Consider the following 18,912-nt stretch of genomic DNA (forward strand, 5'->3'; position numbering starts at 1 on the left):
TGCAATGTTCATAAATGTGAGCTGGCTGTCAAGTGTCCTAATTTTGATCATGTGACCATGAGGGTGGTCTGCCAGTTCCAATTTTAAGGACGGTCCAAAATTCACTTTTTTCTTCAGTGTTAAAACAAATGGTTGTATGTCAAAGATACATGCTCATTATAAAGATATTTAGATGCCCGGGAAAGACACTCATGCAGACAAACCTATGTATCTTCCAGATCCTTCTGCAGTCTGGGTTTTAATTTCCAATAGCCCAGTTTAAAAGGAAAGATCCTCAAAATGATGAACCAATAATTTGCATGAGTGCCTGAGGATGGGCAATTTTTTGTACAACATTGTCCCTGCATTAGATAAGATACGTTCATTGTAGATGATCACTTTCAAAGATGGTCATATAGGGCAGACTAGCTTTGAAAGACTTCATTCTAATTCATTTTCCATGAGCTTGCGAAAATTTCTATACAGACATAATCCTACAAACTCTTCTGACAATTTTCTATTGGCTTAGATATAGTATATGGCTACAGTTATTTTCAAATGTGTATGTTGGCAGTTCCGGAAAAGAAATGTACTTCCATTCCCTAATGCCAAAGACACACAAAAAACAACTGACATTATAGATTTGTTCCAAGATAATAACCAGGGGTGGGATTCTACCAGTTCGTACCTATTTGTTAGAACTGGTTGTTAACATTCTAAGCAGTTTGGAGAACTGGTTGTTAGAAGAAATTACTGGCCTAATCCTGTAAGGAAGGCAGGAAGGAAACATTCTGGTGTTGCTTACAGAAACTGCCTCTCCATTAACCCTTATTACATTCTTGGCAGGACTAGACTTCCTGTCTCAGGAACTTCTCTGGAGTTTTTTTCTCCTCCTGTGCTGATACTTTGCTTGTGTGGAGTGACCATTCAAAGTTACAATGGCACTGAAAAAAGTGACTTATGACCATTTTTCAAACTTACAACTGTTGCAGCATCCCCATAGTCATGAGAGGCCAGGTGAGGAGATGCGTGCCTCGATGTGAGTGACATTGAGTTGGCCACGCCCAGCCAATAACATGACCACCAAGCCATGCCCACCAACTAAGCCATGCCCACAGAACCGGTTGTTAAAAAATTTGAATCCCACCCCTGATAATAACCCTGTAAGAAAGGATGACTTGACTGAAGACTCATCTCTGAAACAAAATGTGGGAAAGGATGTCCAGAAAACGTCTGGCCCAGCCCTTCTTATTTGATGTGCTTAGTTCTCTTTGCAAATAATCTTTTCTTTCATGGCAAGAAGATCTTAAGTCCTTCGGTCTAGGGCCTCTTTTATTATTTCCTCACATGCCATCTGAATGAGCTTGCTCTTCTTTGCAAGATCCTTCTCCTGAATTCCCCTCTTTTCACCAGGCTCTTCCAAAAAAACCTGCAGAAATGCACATTTCCAAAAACATCCTGGCCTTCAAGAGACTAAAGAGCCAGAATGCACAGGAAATTATGAACAAGCTCTTTCTGCAATATTTTTAATTCTAATCTTTCCCTTGTAAGCTAGTGAACCAATTCCATTCCCGGTGTAAAATGTATGGAGGCTTGCTTTTGTGCAAATATGCTTTTATTTAGTCTCAGATGATGCTTGAATGCCAAAGAGCTTGGTCCCCAGATAAGATATGTTATACCACTCCAGAGGATTAGGATTAGGCAAAATGTCAACTACTGACAAACACTTTAAGGATAAAATGATATGTCATTATTATTTTTGCCTTCCTATTAAGAGGCTTTGATTTAAGGCCTTGGCATATTGAGATGACAAGCAATGCATTTAGCCTACAGTGTAAGAAGCCTATTAGAAGGAGGCTATGCTCTGCCCAGTGCTCCAATTTTTCTTTTCAGACTTTTCATCAAGGTTAATTAAAGGCTAATATTATAAAGTAGGAACAATCTCAGACATTGAGTGACCTAACTGGTCAAGCAATACCTATTTTCCTAAATGGCTTCTGAGGGCTTACTGTATTACTGCTCCCAACAGAAAGTGATTAAAGCCAAGCAAGATTCTCACAGAGTTTCCTTTAGCAAAATTTATTGAAATGTGTGGATAGAAATACCAGCATTTGAATATTTTCCACTTATAACCAATTTATTCTCTACTAGATTAGACTTTTTTCCATCAGCTTTGCTGTTACCTGGCAGGAAGGCAGACCTATTCACTAATAACTGAGAAGCTTGAAATTTCAACAAGTCAAGGAAGCAATTATTGCAATTTTTCCCTCTCCCAGTTTGAAAAATCACTTTAATTCAGGTATGCACTAGTAATAACTGACTATGGAAAACACAACCCACCAACCAAACATTGTGGCTAAGTAGGAAGGTTGTTTATATTTTTAGAGACCAAAGTTAAGAGTTAGACATGCCAGATTTCGGCCTTGATATCTGGATCTTAATATATAAGCAATTCCCTCTCTGTCAGGGAAAACAATATTTTATAATGATTTCTATTTTGAATATAGAGTATAAACTTCTTGGAGTGTTTGCTCATAATACGTTATCTTTATTTAGCACAGCTTTTGCTGCAGATACCGTATGAGCATCTTACACAGAAATAACATGTAAAGGCAACTAGAGTACCCTGTCTGCTTCTTGTCTCCCTAGACAGCAAAGCCAAGATAAAGTCTGTGATGCCCCTAATGGGCCTACCAGTATCTTGTCCAGAGCAACTCAAACCTATCATCTTTTAAAACTACATTACCCTGAAAGCCATTACAACAAGTCAACTATTCATTCCTGTACAGACGTAGTGGAGAAAACGTGGGACCCTAGAATGTGCCATTTTTTTTTCACAGCTATCTTACTACCTTATATGTACAATTGTGCTACTTTTTCCATCTAACTTTTCAACCAACACAACCGTGAAAAGAGCCCATTGAAAATAATTAGAATTTTCTTGAGTCAGCCAAGAGGCAGTTTATTGCCAGCACTAATTGCGAAAGTGCTAATGTTAATTAAAATCTATTTTCAGATATGTTTCACAGTTTTGAGCATGGCAGGAAGTGTTAATCATGTGAACTGCCATACTGTATTTCAAGGGTGGGGTGGGGGGGAATCAGGCAATGCTTTAAAAAATCTACTTGAAAAGAAAAAGCAAGAAATAGAAAAGAATGCCCAAATTGACAATTCAAAGATCTCAAGATAATTAAAGTGTATGTGCTTGACATGCTTATCATAACTTACTGTTCTAAGTTATTTTCTGAGATTTCCTGTTTTCTGGATTTCCAAACCACTCCTGCTGATCCTCTCCAGGAGACTAAGCACTATTATCATCTATGCGGCCACTGAACAGCCAACATAAATAGCGTAAACAGAGTTAGATGTCCATCTACTATTGTGGTCAGGAAAAGATCACAAGATCAGATCCACTTGATGTGCATTGTACATAAATGGCGAGGAGGTAGACAGGGTTGGTAGTTTTAAATTTATGGACACTTATATCTTGGAGGACCTCTCATGGACTTATGAATGCTAATATGTTTGTGAAGAAGGCACAGAAGAGGCTGTACTTCCTGAAAATGCACAAGAAGATTAATCTATCTCAGCATCTACTTCTGTCCTACTATTGCCAGCACCATTGAGAGTGTCATGACATTTGGCATTCTTGCATGGTATGGGAGCAGCTCTGTAGCAGACAAAAAAGCTCTACAGAGATTGATTAAAACTTACCAGAATATCATCAGGGTCCAGCTACCAGCCCTGGACCACTTCTTCACATCTCGCTGTTTGAGGAAGTCGCACAACATTCTCAGAGAATCTTCCCATCCTGCTTATAAACTTTGTGAACTGTTGCCTTCTGGCAGAAGATACAGAACAATTAAAACTCAGGCCACATGTTTTCTGAGCAGTTTTTATCCCAGAGCTATAATTGCACTTAAGGACCACCATCAGTGAGTTGTTGGACAGTATTACCTGGTCTGTTGTGTGGATGCTTGTGTGTTTTTAGGGGCGGGAAATTTTCGCGGGCGGGTGTGTGTTGGGATTGTCGTGTGTGTATGTGTTGGGTCTGGTCTCCCAGTGTTATATGAATTTCATTTTATGTGTATACTGTGTATATACGTACAATGATAATAAAGTATTATTATTGTTGTTGTTGTTGTTGTTATTTTACAGAACTTGGCACCAGGGACTGGTTTCATGAAAGACATTTTTTTTCCACAGAGGGGAGAATGGTTTCAGTTTTGCTCACTTGCCTGCAGCTGATCTCTAGCTGTATGGCCCGGTTCCTGACAGGCCATGGATGTTAGTTGGAGACCCTTGGTCTATAGTATGAATGAAGAAATGTTAAAAACTTCTTGTTCTCCTTTCTAATAGTAGGTTCAACAACAGATGAGCCAAGCCCCATCTCTCTTCTCATACTCGACAGATATCCCATGTCCTGAGTATATATTTGCAGGAAAACTTGTGACTGATACAGATGAAGAAGCTGAAGCTATAGCTAACAGAACTCTTGTCTCATTGGAAAAAAAACTTTATTGTAAAGTTTCAATAATAGAATCTTGTAAGTCTGAAAGTACATTTATTTCCCCTTGCCTTTACAATCCAAAGAACTAGGAAGGATCCCTTCTTGCTTCTACAGGCTAAGCTGCCTTTTACCTGACCATTGCTTAGTCTGTTGCTATCCTTCTCCTCCTCTCTCAAGGACATTCTCGAAAAATTTTTACACGTCTCTTGTAGAGTTATCTCTAGAATGATGCTTAAGGGCAATCCCATGTAGAATTCATTAGTCCGGCTGTGAGATAGCCGAGCTCTGTATAACTACAAGGGAGGAGAACACTTGATTCAGAAATGTGAGCACCTAGTACAGAAGCTGAATCTATGTAAGGCCTTCCTGAACAGAGCTGTCACTTGTGTCCTGAACAAGAGTAGAGAGTGCCGGACAGGGGTCCCCAAACTTGCCAACTTTAAGACTTGTGGACTTTAACTCCCAGAATTCTGGGAGTTAAAGTCCACAAGTCTTAAAGTTACCAAGTTTGGAGACCCATGGTGTAGGAAGACGCTTCCATCCACATCACCCACAGGCCCCGGGTGGAGGAATGAGGGTCCATTCTGATTAGAGATTGAAGATCCCCATAAGCACCAATAGCTATTCAGTCTTGTTTCTCTTTATAAAGGGAGGGGGAAACACCCCCAAACAGCTTAATATAGGAAAATGTTAACAAAAAGGGGATACAATTTAAATTAGGGGTCTTTTTGTTTAAACAAACAAACAAATGGGCTTTTAATGCCTCTGAATTCTATGAGACTTAGAACAATTTAAGCATATGCAGGATTGTTCTGCAAAGCTCCAGTATTCTTACTTATGAATTGCTTTGCAATTCTATAGAACTTACTTTGAATAAGAAGTGTTTAGGCTGCAAAAAAAAAGTATTGTTTTGTACATACTATAAAGTTTGCAAAGTCATTTTATAAAGAACCCCTGTCTTTAGTATAAATGCTGAATGAAATGTATTGTTTCCTTCTCTATAAAATGCATACAACAAACAATAAAAGGGCTTTAAAAGATGGGCTTACAGGATTTTACTGACAATACTGAAATTTAAAAGTGATTTATCATGTGTAGTTTTGCTTAGCCAAAAAGAAACAAAAGCCTTTATGATGATTTTCTATTTATTCAAGACAATACTTGAAGTTTGTCTTTGAAATATCAAAGAGATCACAACTAACTATAGAATTACCATCCTGTAGCATTCAGCTTACAATTATACAGTATTAATTTAGTACGGGGTCTTCAGACATGACAGCTTTAAGACTTGTGGACTTCAACTCCCAGAATTCTTCCTCCAGTCATGTTAGCTCAGGAATTCTGGGAGTTGAAGTCTACAAGTCTTAAACTTGCCAAGCTTGAAAACCTTGATTCAGTACAACTTATTGCCATTAGTATTAAAGTTCCTAAATCATACTTATATAGTGTGTTTTTCTTCTCCTCAAAAGACAAAACTAACCACAGTACTTTATTTTAGGCAGAAATTCAGAATAAATCTAGTAAAGTGAATTGCCAGGAACACAACTGAGCTATAACACAACTTCCACTTACTTCAGCTGGACATAGACAAGATTCAGAACCTTCTTACTGAATCCTCACCTTAGGAAACGTGCTTATTTCTTTGTATAAGTGGCAAAATATTGTACCAGCAGTATTGAACTAAAGCCATAATCTTCTGCAGCAAGTATGTCCAGAGACATCAGGTTGGGAAAGCTTTACTCATTCCTCTATTTGCCTTTTTGGTGGTGGTAGTGGGGTTAACACAATGTATCTGGATTTTTATATATGAAAATTCAAAAAATATGAGATTGCTTTAGTTTATAGCTACTGATTGGTAGTCGCAACATCCCTTAATGTGAGCCTAATACTTTGTAGTGCTTACAATCCAACACAATTCATCTCTCAAGGACTTCTTCAATCTGTAGCAAACTAATTAAAAAAGGCCTACACAATCCTTGGCTTATGCAAAGGAGAGAATGAATAAAAAGGAAGGAGGAGGAGAAAAGAGGGAGAGATGGGAGGAAAAAAGGGAGAAAGGAATAAAGGAAGGTACAAGGAGAAGGAAGATGGAGGGAGGAGGGAAGGATGGAAAGAGCAAGGTGGGAGGGACAGAAGGAGGGAAGGCAGATATAATGAAGACAAGGAATAATGGATGGAAACTGAACAAGGAGAGATTTAACCTGGAAATAAGGAGAAACTTTCTGATAATGAGAGCAATCAACCAATGGAACAGCTTGCCCTTGGAAGTTGTGGGGGTGCTATCACTTGAGACTTTCAAGAAGAGATTGGACTGCCATTTGTCAGAAATGGTGTAGGGTCTCCAGCTTGAGTGGGGGGGTTGGACTAGATGACCTACAAGGTCCCTTCCAAGTCTGATTATCTATTATCAGGTAGGTAATGGGAATCTGACAACCAATCAGAATACAAGCTCAAATTCAAATCCCAACAGAGGGTATATAAGGGACTCCCAGCATCTCAGCTTTCTCGCTTTTCCTTCACCTTAAAGCATGTGATCATCCTTCCTTCTTTGGAGCTCCAAGCCATGTTGTCCTGTCCACCATTAAACCATCTTTCCAAACAGCCTCCATGTTTCCAGTGTCTTTTTCCCCACTTGGAACTGAATCCAGAAGGATAATTCTTCCAAGACTTTTAAAGGCACTGACTAGAGTTTGAGCAAGATGGCTATTCTTTTGTCTTTCATTACTCAAAACCTACTAGAAACTATTGTCATGCAGTCTCCTCCCAAGGAATTTATAGATTAAAAAATACTTGCAGCCCAGCTATATCTGAATAGTGCACAATTCTTCTCTGCCTAAAAGCAGCAGGACATGAATGTCACCCAGTAGCATATCCTCACCTGCCCAACTAAGAGCTTTGAAAGGGGTGTGCAATTTTCATGTTTTTAAAATTTAGTACTTGTGTAGTTTTAGAAAGAAGAGTAAGAAGAAAATGAAAAGGTTTGGAGTCAGAGTTGACTTACAGTTTTTAAAGGCTAAGGATGACATGCCACCATAAATACAAAGCTGAATGGCCTTGAACAAGTAGTGAGTTAACTTTGTGTGTGTGTCTCTGTGTGTGCCTTTGAGTTAGCCTTGATTCCTGGTGATTGCTTGGATTTGGCCCCATAGTTTTCTTGGTGAAATTGCAGAAGTTGCTTTCCTGAGGGGTGAGAGAAAGTGACTGGCCCAAGGTTATCCAGCTGGCTTTGTGCCTAAAGAGAACCAGAACTCACAGTCTCCGTGGTTCTGTCTCTTAAATGCTATACCAAGCTGTTTCTTCCTTAGTGGGTTAATATACCAACCCACAAATCAGAGCATCTTAAATGAAAGGTAGAATCCAAACTAGGAAAAAAGAAGAAAAGAGAAGGAATTTATCATTTTAATAATAAATGCTTCTTGGTCTAGCTTTGTATTTCACAGCATTTAATAAAACAAAACAATGTGAGAAACAACATAAAATATTTCAATTTCTTTAGTATATTCAATTTACCTGCAAGAGCTATTCTGCGTTTTATAACTAATTCATGTTTGAGTTTGCTTTGCTCGTTCCAGCTCAATCATAACTAGTCTTGCCAACAAATGTGATTTCCAAAGGGCTTTTTAAGGAGCTCTACTATTTTCTGCAGCATCGTCGCTCTTCTTTTGAATAATACCCTTTTAATATTATTTTAAAATAATATCCCTTAACATTCTTTCGGGGAGCGGGGGAAGAACTTGTTTCCCAATTCTTCCTGGAGCAAGTTAGTTTTTCAGAAAGAGAAAAGCAGAGTTTGAAGGATCTGTGACTTCTGAAGAATTTCTTTAGGATTGAAATGCTACATTGATTGCCGTGTGCTTCCTGGTAATCAATCTAGCTGAAAACTCATGGAGGACACGCACTACGTAATAAGAAATTAATTCCCCACGCTCCACAAAAGGGGAAGGATATTATAGTAAAGCCCCACTATATGGGGGCAGGACATTAATATAATAGCTCTAGTCTACCTCTCTTTATAACTATCTGAATGGTAGACAGCTTTGAGATTGAAAGGGATGCCATCCAATCAGCAAAGGGCAGGAAGGTAAAAATGAGTTGAAGCAGTAGCTGTGTGTTATAAGGACTGAAACCAAAGCTGTTGTCCATTATCTCTCCTGGGGAGAAATTTGGAAGAACCTAATTAATGGACTTTTCTCTGCAAGAGAAGCGCAGCAAATTCAGGGATCCGAAGACAGGATTTTATTTTTATTTATTTTATTTTATTTGTCAATCACTTACAAGATAATAGGTATAAGTATAAACATGAGTAAGAATGCAGGAAATAGATAAGAATAAATGGGGACAATAGGACAGGGACGGTAGGAATGGGGTGAGGTCAATAATGGATAGTTTGAGGTCAAAGGAGTGGGGATTAGAGGATGTAACAACAGAGTCAAGAAGTGTATAAACCAAATGTTTATATAACCAACAACAGGCGTTTATTATTCATAGTTTACATATTTTAGAATTTGACCCTGGGGTTGAAAATAACCAGCATATAGAAAGTCATTGATTCTAAAAAGGGAGGTTATATAGTTTCTCTCTGTATAGTTTCTCTCTGTCTCTCCTCAAAACATTGTAAGGATGCTCTTGAAAGAATTTCCAGTCATGTTTTCATTAGTGGATCAATGTCTACATATAGTTGCTGAACCCACATTCCTCCCCTCTTTAAGCTTCCACATGTCCTGGTTTTTTTTTTTTCCAACTCAGAAAGTGAACAAGGTGGATTTTGTAACAGCTGGGGGGAGTTAGGAATTTTAAAAGTTTTCATCCAAACTATTATCTTATTCAAATTCCATCTCCTTACTCCATTTCTTTACTTTTAGAGATTGCTGAGACTGGCAGTTTATATGAAGAATGAGAAAAGATCAGGGTTAGGTTTTTCGGCTGTTTTTTTTTTCTTGATAAAAGGCTCCACCCTTATAAAGTTGTTAGATGTTGACGGAACACTGTGGTATTTGATGTACATAAAGTAATCACAAGAATAAACTGAAAGTATATTCAATACTAAGCAGCGAAGAAGTCAAGGTGTGCAATATTTGTTTAGATGTTTAATACGGATAATTAAAATGTCATTATGGACAAATATACAAGAATGTTTATGATGATGTCAAATGTCCATTGATTGGGATGTAAATGTACTTTTGGATGCAGTTCATGTCATATTGTAGGCAAGGGAACTCAACTAAATTACCACCAGGGGTGGGTTTCTACCAGTTCAGACAGGTTTGAGTGATCATTTGGCCCCGCCCACTCACTCCTGCTCTTTCTTGTGCTTTATTTCTTGTTTTGGAGCACAGCTGATTCGCGCGGCAGAGCGGTTTTGCTGCGTCTCAGCTGGTTTACTCACTGGGCCTGCAGCACAAGGTAAGTATTAGAGCTGAAAACGGGCTTTTTTTAAAGGGTGGGCATGCATGCCAAGCGCATGTTAGATGTCTGCATGCATGCAAAGCACACAATCACCAAACCAGTTGAATCGCACCACTGATTACCACAAATATTAAGTAGATTGTATAATACAATGAAATTATGGATCTGACAATGAATATATCAGATTGCCAGGAAAAAATAGGCTTCTGGGTGAGAAACTATAGCACACAAGATGCCCCTGAAGGCTGGGGGAATGGATTTTGGAGTAGGTCAGTGGACAGACACCAAATTTTGCTTGGCATAATCTTTCTGAACAGAGGTAGTGAGATCAACTATATTACACTTGAGACAACTGCTACTCCTGAGGAGACCACAGGAATTGAGATTTTTTTTTCAATTGACCTGTGAGTTGAGTGGCTAGGAGTCAAGGGATTTCAACCAAGTTCACAGCCATAATGTACAGGTAATCCTTGATTTACAACAGTTTATTTAGTGGCCATTCAAAGATAAATGGACACTGAAAAAATGACTTATGACTGTATTTCTGTTTTAATCATGATAGCATCCCTGTGGTCACATGATAAAAATCCAGATGATTGGCAATTGACTCATATTTATGAGGGTTGCAGTGCTCAGTGGTCATGTGATCGATCACCTTTTACGACCTTCTGACAAGCAAAGTCAATGGGGAAGCCAGATATAGGGAAGTGAAAGTGGAATGTATTCAGCAGAAACCAAAGTAAATTCAGCAGGATCTCTTAGCAGCATTTATATGTATACAAAACTAGAAGAGCGGGATGAATATTTGAGGGATGGAGGTCATATAGAGAAAGTGAATGTGAGTCAAATTGTAAAGCAAAAATATAGATGAAGAATGAATGCAAGGCAAAGTCCAAGAAAGTTATGCTTGGATGAAATTCAAAAATTGATTCTCAAAAAGGAAATAGGGCAAAAGAAAAAAAAAGGGTAAATTATGAAACAGTATGTGGATGTAGTGGTTGATTTCCAAAAAGAGAAAGGTATGGAGAGACTTAGTTAATTATGTTGGCATAACCTTAAATTTAACTATGCTTCCTTTCCTAATGTCATTCCTTTAATTTCTTTGATTTCCTGTTTCTGACTCCTGTTCATTTATCCTGGAAGGGAAAATCATATAATGGTGGATATTTAGGTATTATATATTTATTTAGGAAAAAGAGCAGCATTCTTTGTTGGCCAAGATGTGCCCTTCATCTTTTGTGAGAGCAAGGGTTTCAGGATGGAGGGGAATGATGCAAAGCAAATCCATATTGATATGTTTTGCATGCTGGCTGGGGAACACCTTAAAGTTTACGGGACTCCCTAGGGTAGCCAAATATCCATATAGCCATTCAGGAGACTTTAACAGTTATTTTTAATCACCCGTTCAAGACCAAATGGATTAAAGAAGAATCTGTTTTGTGAGAGATCCAAGAGTCGTTATTTTCTTCCTAGCTTTATTCCTGCACTATGGCAGGTTCCACTTGTCAGCAAAGCCATTTGGGTTGAGCTAGAGCATCTTTAGGGGCAACACCCACATATTTCATGTCCTCCTTGATGCAATCCATCCACCTTTTGGGGGGGTCTGCCATGGAGTCGCTAGCCATCAGAGTCCAGACCCATGTCTGTCCTTGCCACTTAGTCTTCTTTACGACTTATAATGTACTATACCATCTAAGTCTCCCTTCTTGCATCTTTGCTACAATTGTCATGACTCCCGGTCAACATCGGGAGTCATCGTTCACAGTGTGCATCGAATTGCATTAGCCCAAGTTAACACCAATGGAGCAGTCACATTTCCATCACATGGATAACTGCTCATGCTTTGCCATCGCTGGCCAGCACTCTGTGTCAGCATTCCAAGCAATGCCCCCATAGAAAGAGAGGACTCCGAGGCAGGTAAATTCCTCAAGGAATGATTTATTGGATACATCATATTGGCACAACTGGTGGAAACCAACTCTGAAAGTTCCCAAGGTTTTCACCAGATGAAAAAAATGAAAGTTTCCCCTTCTCCCAAGTCATCAGTCACATTGTCCAATAGAGGTGCTGGCCGGTTGCTTGGATACTCCACTCCTCCCCTTCCCATCCACCTGTTAGAATGTCCTTGGTTTCCACAGGAAAACTTTTTGTATTGACTACAACCCACCTCCAGATATCTATCTCCCCGCCCCCATCCCTTCTTCTTCCTTGTGGCAACCCTGAAGTTTCAAAGATGGCCTCACCCAGGTTCGCTTCAGGATTGACACTCTGATCCATAGAGGGTGACTGGATGCACTACCATTCTGTAAGTCTTTGACTTGAGGTGTAGAAGCAACCAATGGATTCCATTGACCTGGTGCCACTTCATCCAGGCGGCATTGACACAGGCTCTGACATCCAAAAAGCTATCACCGTTGCTGAATACGAGAGCAGAGATACTTGAATTGCTCTATTTTCTTAAGGTCTTCTCCACCAATACTGATGATGGTTCCATGAGTAACAATCCCATAATTGCATCATATGGAAATAACATGAAAAAGAAAAGTCTGCTACTGTAAGCCATCTGAAAATAAGATTATGATATTTCAAGCCCCCATTGCCTATATTTAAGTTGCATTGAATTATATATACACACGCATACACACAGCAGCAGCCAGGACACTTTTGCATGCATGCTGATCACATTGGAGAAAGAAATCCACCCTCCAAAATCTTTCTGTAACAGTGTTTTTCTCTTTTGCTATTGTAGTCTGTCTTGACTCAACATGAAAAGTTCCTGCAGAGATTGATTGAAGAAAAATAAAGACAGTTTTTGTAAACATAAATATTTTGTGATGGGAGGAGGGGCTGAAAGGGATTAATTAGTTTTGGAATCAAATCTCATAATGTAACTAAAATCCTGATTGGTTTTGGAAACAGTAATTTTTAGCAGCATGAATAATTACTGTTTTAAGCATGCAGTGCAAGTAATAACATGTCCCTGCTTGCATTGCCTGGATCTAAATCAAAGCATTAACTAATAACAATAATGATAATTTTGCTATTGCTGCTGGTTCAGCCAGAGACATGGAGATCTTAAGCATTTAATCCGGGTTTCTGGGAATACATTAAAGAGGTTTATTTTGTTTTTCTTTTGCTGCATTGGAGAAAACCAGTTGCAGAAACATTTAAAATAATAAAGATAGCTGGTCTTTGAAAACAAAATCTATTGTGGAAGAATGTGTTTATTTTAAACATTTAATAAGACCTCTACCTTTGGATGTATTATCAATAAGCATATGGAAGCTGTGTTTACTAAATACTAAAATAGAAGGACTAAAAATTGTTTCTACCTCTTGAAAATTTCTACCTCTTGAAAATTATTATATAAAAAAGAGACATAAGAGGCATCACTTTGTTGCTTAACATCTTACATTTAATTTAATAAATACATAAAAACCTTGAGCTGCCCCCTTTGTTGCAGCTCTACCAGTTTCCTTATGAAATTCTTAGCTTTGTGTCCAGTAAGCTTACTCCCAGGAAATTGTATATGAAGCAACCCACACTATCATCCTACAGAGAGGATAAGTTAATGGGATAAGTTAAATCTCGTTGAATTCAATGGACCTTATTTGTAAGTAATCAGACTGAAGTTTAAACTGGAAAATGCCAGCTATTTGCTGACTCCCAGCGAAGGGTCCTTACAAATGAGATCAACTTTCTTTTTTGAAATTGGTACAATGTCATCACAAAGTCCAGTTCTTGTTCAAGAATAAGTGGGTCCCCAGTCCACACTTTGGGAGGAGTGGGGAATCATTGTGTACAGAATGGCTATATTGGAAATCTATAATATTATTTAATATGGGAGGAAAAACAGTTCTAGATGCATCTCAGCTGGTACAGAAGCCAATGCCTTACTGAAGAAGGCTATGAAGTGTATCTGGCCTCACGGGAATTAAGGTAGTGTGACGTATCACCCTTTTGAGATATTTTAGACCACGGGGCTACAACCTTGGCCACTTTAAGACTTATGGACTTCAAAGCTGGCTGAGGAACTCTGGGAATTGAAGTCCACAAGTCTTAAAGTGGCCAAGGTTGGAGAGCCCCGTTTTAGATTGAAGGAGAATGAGAAGTGAATCAGAAGTCAGACTGCCTAGCCACTATTCCACAACTGACTTTGCATTTCTGCTTATTTGGTGGCAAGGACAACAAATGGAAATGAATCCTGTAAGGTGCTGTATTTTTATCTCATAATCATAAATGTATATGCCATGAATTATGTATGTGCCCTTTGTTTTATTATGCTTTGTTTTTAGTAACACAGCATTCAATTGTCCCAAACTTGTTACAGCATCACATATCTTTTTTCTTAACCAACCGTTGATCTTAATGACAAATTAACTAACTTTCTTGAAAGAAACCATGGCTTAAAACAATAAGTGAACCTGATTTAAATAAAAGGTTCTCAAATTGGTCTCCCAATTTGATAATTGAAAAAGTCTCATGGCCTTACTCTTTTGTTGTTTATAAAGTAGAGCACATCATTCATATAACATAATTGCACAAATTGTTGTGAGGGGTAGGGCTTTTTAATTATCTTAATAAATACAATAAAAATGAGAGAGGGAAACAAAAAAATAAATCATGAAAAACAAAAAAACTACCAACAACTTCTATCTGTCTGTTTGTCTATCTATTCTCTCTCTCTCTCTTCTATCTATCATCTACCATCCATCTTCCATCAAATATTTTCATCAGACATCTAAACAGTTTCTAATTATACATTTTGTTTAAAAAGATGGCATGCTAATGTTCAAAAAGTCATAATAACTATGTCAAAGAACATCATACTGAGTCATAGTTTAAGATATCTTTTTTCAAGATAAATTACAGAGATATTGAATCCAATCCTTAATATCAAGAATATCATTATTCTAATTTCTCAATATAATTGTCTTAGTGACATCCCCAGCCTGAAATAACCATAACTCATAAAAAAAAAACAGATTCCAATGTTTGTGAATATAATTCAACAATCACCCAAAATCTTTAAAAAAGTACAACTTAATTTAGGCTTCCTGGAAAGGCCTCAGTAAATAATATATCATCTCCATGTTTTATTATGAAAGTTATAAATTATGGGCCAGAACCTCACTACCACATTTGAAAACCAGGCAGGGGTCAAGATTGCCTCATTCCTGAGGAGAGGGGAGGTGATCAGGTTCACTAAGCATACAACATTCAAACCCCACTTAGTTGTTTTGCAAGCCACATTTTGAGAGCTTTTACTATTCATTCCTCAACATAACATTGCATGCATTTAATATAATGGACACTGATCCATTATGGAAGCTTATGGGATAAAGACCCACATTAATCTCTGGAATGTCCGGATTCTTAATTTTAGAGGAAAGTTGTGATATTATCACAATGCCCTTTGACCAAAGGGTTTGAAACGGGGAGGGGGTAGACCACCAGACCCTTATCATAGAAAGGAATTCTGTGTTACTACGCGATAAATCCCCTCCTCTGCCACACGTTCATTTTGCAATGAAATGTTTTGATTTTATTCTCGATTCTAATCCGGCTCAGCCACTTTCCCAAGTTTTCTCGGAATCCTAGATTTTATTCGTTTGTGTCCATCCATAGGCTCTTTCCAGCCTATCTCCACGCTTCGCTCTTTCCAGCTCTCCACCCCTCACCCTTCCTGCCAAAGTGAACTTCGCAATTCCTGTTCGCCGCAGTTCGAGAAAATCGATGCATGTGGAGGGCTTTCTGAACGAGCTTTCTAATCGGGCTCAAGCGGCCGCTCGGTCTCCTTTTTCAAAGGCGGTTTGATGCAGATTGCCTTAATTTCCCGTCGCGTTTCCGCGCGCAGACTCGGCTTCTTTTCAAAGGAAGGCGGGTGGCCAAACAGAGGCTGTTCTCGCTTTCTTCCCCCAAAGCCTTCATTGTGCCGAAATCGCCCAACCCGCAGTCTGTGTCAGTCATTTCTTGCCGTCCGCCCTCTCCGTCCAATCCCACCACCCCCGCGGGAAAGTCGAGCGCAAAGGGAGCTTTTTTCGCAGTTGCCATGTGGCGGCGGCGGCGGCGGCGGCACCTTTGACGTTCCACTTTCCCACGTGACAGACAGGCTCGCTCCATTCCAGGGAGGGAGGGAGGGAAACGCTCTCGCCGCTGGCTCCGCTTCAGCAAAGCTTTGAGGGAGTTGCAAACGCCGGAGGAGCGGCGGCGGCGGCGGCGGCGGCGGCGGCGGGAGAAAGCAGTGCAGCGTGTGTGTGTGTGTGTGTGCGTGTGTGTGAGCGCTGCTTGTGTGATGAACGAGCCTCGCTTACTGCCGTCTTCTGCCGGCTGAGACTATTGCACAGAGCTTTGGGTGGGTGGTCCGAGCAGGCGAGGAGAAGAGAGCTGCCCCGCCGTGCGTCGGGTGACCTTGGCCCAGGAGGTAAATAACGCCAGCCGGTGGGAAGTGGGGGAATTTTGCCTGGCTGGCTCGGCGCGGGGCTTGCGTTCGGGTGAAACCAGCCGCGGGCGGGAGGAGGAGGAGGAGGAGGTGGTGCCCGAGGCGCTGTCCTCGGTGCTGAAATCTCAGGCAGCTTCTCATTTGCTACCGAAAGGCACAAGGCAGACGCCCGCCTAAGAAGGCTGCTCCCAGGAGGAAGAGGAGGAGGAGGCGGAGGAGGCGGGAGAAAGGGAAGAGAAGGGAATAGCAGTGGAGAGAACCACTATAGAACCGAGCCGGCGAGCCAAGGTTTGCTAAGCAACCTTTGTGTTTGTGACTGTTCGGGCTTAGAGGGGCCAGGGCCGCCCTCAGAGTCGAATCGGGTCCTTCAACTCACATGAGAAGAACGAGGCGCACAGTGCTGCTTCGCCTTGGTGAGGCGGCCGGGTCATGGAAGAGTGTGGTAGAAGAGGAAGAGGAAGAGGCGAGGAGGAAGAGAACAGGTCCTTAGATTGGTCCTGGGAGGGAAGGACGTGGATTTGAAAGCAGGCACGTGGCTGACTGTCGCAGAGTCAAAGGCGTTGGATCGTTTCTTTGTAGTTTTTTTTTTTTTTTTTTTGCTTTCTTGTTTAACGTGATATAGAAGGAGGTCTACTTTGAACAAAGCTGCAGGGAAGTGGTTGAAACTTAGGGCGAATTTTGCAGTCCAATGGCCAGTTTTGTTTTGAGGGGGGAGCGGGGGAAGCAACCATTGCTAGAAAAGATGCTTACATCACTGTGATGCTGGTTCTAGGATGTTGGTGCTAAAGCCTCCAGAATGGCCATTCAAGCAAACTCTGCTGGCTTAGCCAAGAATAGGGTGACAAGATGAAACTTCCAGTGGCCGCTGGATGGTGCTGGAAGGAAGAGTACTGCTTTGGTTTAAGGCTGGAGTTGGGGCAGGGCCACAGGGCTGAGTGAAAAGGATACTTCCTGTTAAGGAACTGGGAGAAAGTTAGAGCTGTCTACTGTGGACATGAGGAGCTGCTTACCAAAGAATATCTGACTGAGATAACTTTCATTCTTCACAGAGGCTAACTGCTCTGCAAAAATAGTTACCAGAACCCCCAGGCCTTAAAACATGGCACAAGGAAATAACTATGGACAGAGCAGCAATGGGGTAGCCGACGAATCCCCAAATATGTTGGTGTACAGAAAGGTAGGCAACTGGATATGGTATAACAATGATTAATTTATCTGTTACATTGTTCAGCTGCCTTTGTTTTGAGAACTCAGTACAAGTACATATAGGTCTCCTCCCCCCAATGCCACAGCAACAATGCTGTGAGTAGGTAGATTGGAGAGAGAATGACTGGCATATAGCAAGTATGAAACATATCATATTTCAATCAGTCGCTCCACATTTCAATCAAGAAAGCTAAAATCCTAATCTTACATCTACGTTGCTTAGCTTATCTGAGTGATGCATATAGTGGAAAGGGAGAAAATAGCATTGTTGAAATTCTTGACTTCATTCACTCTTCATCTACAAATTATGTGGAAATACAAAAGCATTTTTTTTTGCATACAAGATTCAATTTGTTAGAAGAGGTGGAACATCTTAACAGTTTCAGCTTCAGTAAACCCTTGTATTCTTCAACTTGAACTTTTAAAATCATCACTCAAATGTAATTCCTTTTGTTGGGAAATGATGTAATATATTAAATAGAGGAAGATATGTGGCATTAAAATGTGTCTATGGCTGATGATAGATTTTCAATCTAACATTTTTTGAAAAAAGGATTAAAATATATTATTTTTTAAAACAATTTGTGCATGTTCAAGATTCTTGTGCTAACGCCACTCATTTTTACTGAGTCCTATACCCATAAAACTGCTTTAAAAAACCACAAGGACTACATTAGCACAGCATTTTTATTAGTTTGTGTTAAATTTCATTTTGTGGGGAGGAGGGATTAGACTAATATGTACATTTAGCTTGTTTGTTTAGCTTATGTACAAAAAATATCTCTCATCAGCAACAATCGGTTAGAAAAAAGTTAAGTATATTTTGTTAATGCAGAGAAAATGTCTGAAATAGCCTGTGTCCTATTTTTATAGATAGGATTTTTATAGTATCATTGCAATAAGAATTATATTTAATAATCAAACTTTTAAGCTGATTACATATAACTAGGGCTTTCTTAATGAAAGGTCTTTTACTAATGCCAGAGCACCTGATTTCCAAAAGCTTTTCTACGTATTGTAGTCCTTGGCAACCCAAATACTGTCTGTTGATCCTCTTTCACCAGTATTTTGTTTTGATAAACTTTCATGGGATGCTTGTGCTAGTTGTTGCTGTGTTCCAACAACTATGCCTGAGAAAATTGTCTTTTGGAGCCAGAAACTATATTATTAGAACCAATTCATCTGGTTGACCGGACTGTATGTTATGAAGTGTCATACACTCCACAATAGCTTGTTTAACTTACTCAGTTGATAATGCTTTCTCTATAATGTTTGCACAGGATTTTACTGAAATATGTTGCTACAAAAACATTCCCAGCACAAATTAAAACATCACTGATCATACTGTTATGTAATTGTTATAGAAAGG

The 18,912-nt window shown here is 39.6% G+C and overlaps 1 protein-coding gene across 5 annotated transcripts in view; it reads left to right on the forward strand.

The window, feature by feature from the left end:
- Positions 1-16,072: 16,072 nt before the first annotated feature.
- RGS7 (regulator of G protein signaling 7) overlaps positions 16,073-18,912 on the forward strand; it is a 173,300-nt gene continuing 170,460 nt past the window's right edge. For 2 of the 5 annotated variants that reach the window (XM_087937000.1, XM_087937016.1), the window contains exons 1-2: positions 16,073-16,319; positions 17,387-17,514. In XM_087937000.1, the coding sequence (XP_087793126.1) occupies positions 17,437-17,514 (78 nt within the window). In that variant the 5' untranslated portion in view covers positions 16,073-16,319; positions 17,387-17,436. Of the gene's footprint in view, positions 16,320-16,558; positions 16,751-17,386; positions 17,515-18,912 lie in introns of those variants that run through there. The other 3 variants (XM_087937012.1, XM_087937020.1, XM_087937008.1) reach the window with 3 other exon arrangements.

The sequence above is a fragment of the Pseudonaja textilis genome, chromosome 1, assembly GCF_049901715.1.
Source record: "Pseudonaja textilis isolate UNSWEBS1 chromosome 1, rPseTex1.2, whole genome shotgun sequence".
Lineage (NCBI taxonomy): Eukaryota > Metazoa > Chordata > Lepidosauria > Squamata > Elapidae > Pseudonaja > Pseudonaja textilis.